The sequence below is a fragment of the Alligator sinensis genome, unplaced genomic scaffold (genome assembly GCF_000455745.1).
Source record: "Alligator sinensis unplaced genomic scaffold, ASM45574v1 scaffold47_2, whole genome shotgun sequence".
Taxonomy (NCBI): Eukaryota; Metazoa; Chordata; order Crocodylia; family Alligatoridae; genus Alligator; species Alligator sinensis.
The window spans coordinates 2,155,610-2,160,076 of NW_005842150.1; the positions used below are offsets into that span (position 1 = coordinate 2,155,610).

The window sequence follows — 4,467 nt, forward strand, 5'->3', positions numbered from 1 at the left end:
ATATTCCCTATCTAATTAAAACTCAGTTACAGCATTTCCTAACACAATGCCATGCCACAGAAAGTTGTTCTGCACCACTGCTGAAGTGGAACTAGAATAGTGAAGTAAGAGTTGCATTTATGGAAGGGGTTTTTTTTAAAAAAAAGAAGGAACCACTTTAAAAAGGGGGGGGGGGAAGAAGAGAAGTGGTTTGCGTACTGTAAGTGGTGAGCCTTCTTTTGGTGCCACAGACCAAGTGTCTCTGGGCCTAGACTGCTCCCCAGCTTTAATCTATGATGTAGTATTTGTGCACCTCCTTAATTCAGTGTCTGTAACAGAGAGGACTGCCCTTTCTAAAAATAAATCAGCCATATGTCATTTTTTGCTTCCAGTGTAATACAATTGCTTCTAAAAACAGTGAATTAAAAAACAAGCTCTAACATAAGTGTGAAATATGTATTCAGAAAAATGAGAATGCAAAGTATTGTGTTAAGTGCAGCTTTTATAATCATGTTCTAATCATTTTACATTTTACCACAAAATGTCTGTTCTTTGATTTTTCTCAAAAGGAAACCTAGGAAATCATCTTTTTTGTTTGTCTTTTTGTACAGCAGAGTAAGATTGCAGACCAGAAATGGACTTCCCACATGATGGTTCAAATGGAGTGTAGCAAGTTTTCATCATAAGGCAAAATGAGAAGTTATCCCATCATGTTACAGAGGACTCTTCCTTTCTGGTGACATGGTAGATCCACACTTTTAAAAATTGTAACTTATCTTAAAAATTAAAAACCTGCTATTCTGTTCCCCTTTTAACTGTTTGAAAGAAAAGGCTCTTTTCTAGCCTCTGTTCAGTATTTCCGTTCAGTCTTGTGATTAGATCAGGCATATGCATGGTTTCTGAAGCAGCTATGGCAACCAGAGATTGTATCAAGTGTCAATCAACTGTAATCTACTGATCTGATTAGAGGCCTTCACAAATGTTTGGTGACGGTTGCAAATAACAGCCAAGCAGATAGGGATGATGCAATAGCCCACAGTTTTGGGGTCAGCTCTTGTGCAGGAATAGAGAAACAAAAACATCTGTAAATAGGGTATTAAAAATATGATAGTCCACAACCAAAAAGGCAAGGACAGCAGTCGTACTTTTAAGGAGTGCATCCATGTGGTTCCTTCTTGTGGTTCCTCAGGGTGTTGCTGAATGTGCTCCAATGCTAGTTTGTTGTATGTCTCATTGATTTCAAAGACATAGTAAAAAGCCGCAGCACTTGCCAGCAGATACAACCCCACACCAATCCAGCCCATCCTCTGGCGGAAGTTCATCATTCTCCATGCTCTGCACCTTTAATAAAAACAAAAAATCCATTCAGTACGGATTCTGGGAGAGGAATATTTAGATGTAACCCAATCTGTTCATAAGCTACCTAGCATGATAATATAACCACAACAACTGCAAGTACATCCGGTTTGGGGGTTCTTAGCCATTAGTAAGGAGTTAAGGACTGCTGTATCAGCTGCAGATTAACAATACACAATTAGTCAGTATCCTTATGCCTAATTCTGCTATTAAAGTAGAATGACCTAGCATCTGCTGAAGACTGGATAATGGGCTACCCAACAGAGGCTCAATCTGAACAAGGCAGAAACAGACTGGGCAAAACAAAACTGACTGACCAGCAAATCCCTTGTCCTCTGTGCCTCAATTTTCCTATCTAGAAAAGAAGGGTGGTCACATACTAGCTTCCTTTAATAGGAAAAGTGCTACTTAAGACAACCGTTTTCAACCAGCTAGAATTGTATGAGTGCCACTAACTGACTGGCCATTTATTGCTAAAATGGGGTTAAAAACCAAACTTAAGAAATCCTATTAGACACCTTGGGTTTTCAAGGAAAGCCCTGAAAACAAGCAGCTGTGTCAAAGGACATCTCTTTCTATCTGCACATGTAAGGTAAACCTAAAATACTGGTTTCATATATTCTATCTGTATTTGTTCGTGCCTTTATCACTGAAACTGAACTATTGGGATGTGCCCTACTTAGCACTGTGCATAAAATCCAGAAGCTGAAGCCAGTCCAAAATGTGTCAGCCGTCTGCAACCCAGCATGGGAAGCACATACCGCTGGTGTTCCACACTGTAATGGTTTCCTTTGATCATTGTAAGCATTTCCTTTGATGGTTACAGTTCTAACTAGTTTGAGATGCTCCCTCTCTTTTCAGACCATTTCTGCCCTGGTAAGTGAAGGTGCACAAAATGTAATACCTTCAGAGAGAAAAAGGAAACCACTTTTCCCCCACCTCTTCTACAGGATAGAGGGGATAGGGGGGAAATGTTCTTCTCCTGGGATTGCCAGAACCAGGATTTGTTCTTCTAAACGTGCTAGAAGTATACTCCTTTTTTCCTATAAAGAAAACAGAATGAACGCTGCGCAATAGATCTATATAAACAAGTGGCAGTGGTTTTAAGTAACTTAATAAAACTGGATTCATTATTGGAAGTTAGATGCACTGGATAACATTTTTAGTGCTTGTGTGCATGTGTGTATATACATACACATCTGCATGTGTGAAGAATAAGTGCATAAAAACTGGTATCAGAATAGATCAATATTAATAGTTCTGAAATCATAACCTATGTACTTGTGTCTATGGCCTGTACCCAGTCTTGGACAGCAGTGTACCTCCCCATCCCTTATAAATTCTCTCTCAACCCTGCCTCACTAGGAAGAACCTTGACAAAACAAAGTGGGGAACATTCCTCTGGCCCCAGGCTGTTCTTGTTGTGACTAGAAGATCCATATCTACAAACAAAACTAACCATTTTTTCAGGGTCTATTAAGTTATGTAAATGCATAACTTATACTATTCAATTCTGTGTTTCATGCTAATATACTGGATGCAATTTTGGATAGTTTTAAACAAAATAATCCAGGAAGTTTCAAAAGATGTTAATCTACTAAATAAACTCCGTGCTAAATTCCAGAGTACATGTTTACCCAACAGCTTTGTGGCAGTCTAATTTTTTTTTAAATCAGGAATTAGATATTTTATAATTGACTGTTGGCATTTTCTTTAAAATAAAGGCAAGAAATTTACATAAGAATGCAAATATTATAACCACATCATCTATGAAGTTTCAGATTAATTCTAATCTTTAACTCAAACCACTTTAGCTCTCTTTTTCTACATAACATGGAATACAAGCAAAAACATCAGCTTCACTTCTCAGTTAGATTAGAAAATGAACAGAGGTTAGTCCTTGAAAAACTTAACAGTACATGATTTATTTGTTTACTTACTTGGAAGTTCCTGCATTGCTGCCTTTCTTGTGGAAATTTCTCTTAATTTATAATTTCTATAGAGCAGTTTATTCCAATTCCATATGCCTTTTCACTACCCATAAGATCACAACTTAACTACTTACTGAACACCATGTGACCATGAATACTAGTCATTTCCGATCATGAGTGTTAATATCACATGGTGAAAGAACCCTTCACAGAACTCAAGTCACTCCTTTCCCCAGAGATCAAGCTACCAAGGACTGCCAAATCCAAATCCAACCACCTGTAATTCAAGCAAGACCCTAAGTCTGCATCCTCTGGGCACATAATTGCTGTGCTAACAAATACTTTCTTTTTGTACAATTATGTAATGGCAAGGGAGACATAAGCTTAATACTGGTATTTGCAAGATGTTGCTCCAAAGAAACAAGCCACGGCCATGTTAGCTCAGATTACTTGGTAATTACACAAGTTGTGTCAGAGATACAATTTAGATTTACAAGAGATCCGTGATGGCTAAGTTTCCTTTCCTACTAATCCTTCCACATGCAAGGATTTGCCCTTTGTGGGTTTAAGTACTGTATTGAAGTAAGGTGCCTAAGGAGAAAACTAGTTGCTAAATGCTGTTCCTACTGGCATCCCGATGCAGGAGGCTCTGGTGCTTTTCACAAAGGACACCAATAAAGTAACGCTTCAGTTACAGAGCTCTAAAGCAGTGGTTTTCAACCGTTTTTGTACCACAACCCATTTGTAAACAGTGATGGCCAGTCCCACCCCAGTACCCCTCACTCCCAACCTGCTGCCCGCAGTGTGGGGGGCAATGGGAGGCCCCAAGCAGCCCCCCACAGGCTGGAACTCTGGCAGCCTGCGAGGGAAAAGCCACCGTTTCCCACATTTTTCTCTTTTAACGGAGAATCTATTTTAAAAGTTTGTTCACAACCCTTTCATACGTTCTTGCAACCCACTTTTGGGTCCAGACCCACAGGTTGAGAAATGCTGCCCTAGAAGTCGTTGCTGAGGGGGCGCTGCCACACATTTGCACAAAAACTAGAGAGAAACCAACTCCTGAGTTGTGACATTTTGAGGCACTAACGTGGCTGGCTCTTTTTTATGGCCAAGGGGTCATTTTTGAGAGTTACTTTGCACGTGCGACCGGTGTAAACCCACTGTGCTAGGCCCCCAGCGAGCCGTGCGAGAGGGACTCGGC

At 39.9% G+C, this 4,467-nt stretch overlaps 1 protein-coding gene across 1 annotated transcript; it reads right to left on the reverse strand.

Annotated features, from left to right (window-relative positions):
- Positions 1 to 315: 315 nt before the first annotated feature.
- TMEM251 (transmembrane protein 251) lies at positions 316 to 4,056 on the reverse strand. Its single transcript, XM_025206274.1, has 3 exons — positions 3,276 to 4,056; positions 2,240 to 2,378; positions 316 to 1,320 (listed from the first exon to the last, which is right to left on the reverse strand). Exon 3 carries the CDS (start codon positions 1,302 to 1,304, stop codon positions 909 to 911), a length of 396 nt encoding a protein of 131 aa, XP_025062059.1. The 5' UTR covers positions 1,305 to 1,320; positions 2,240 to 2,378; positions 3,276 to 4,056; the 3' UTR covers positions 316 to 908.
- Positions 4,057 to 4,467: the final 411 nt, after the last annotated feature.

Bases quoted from the DNA above. Each gene is read 5' to 3' on its own strand.
- TMEM251 (XM_025206274.1), bottom strand. From the start codon at position 1,304: ATGATGAACTTCCGCCAGAGGATGGGCTGGATTGGTGTGGGGTTGTAT.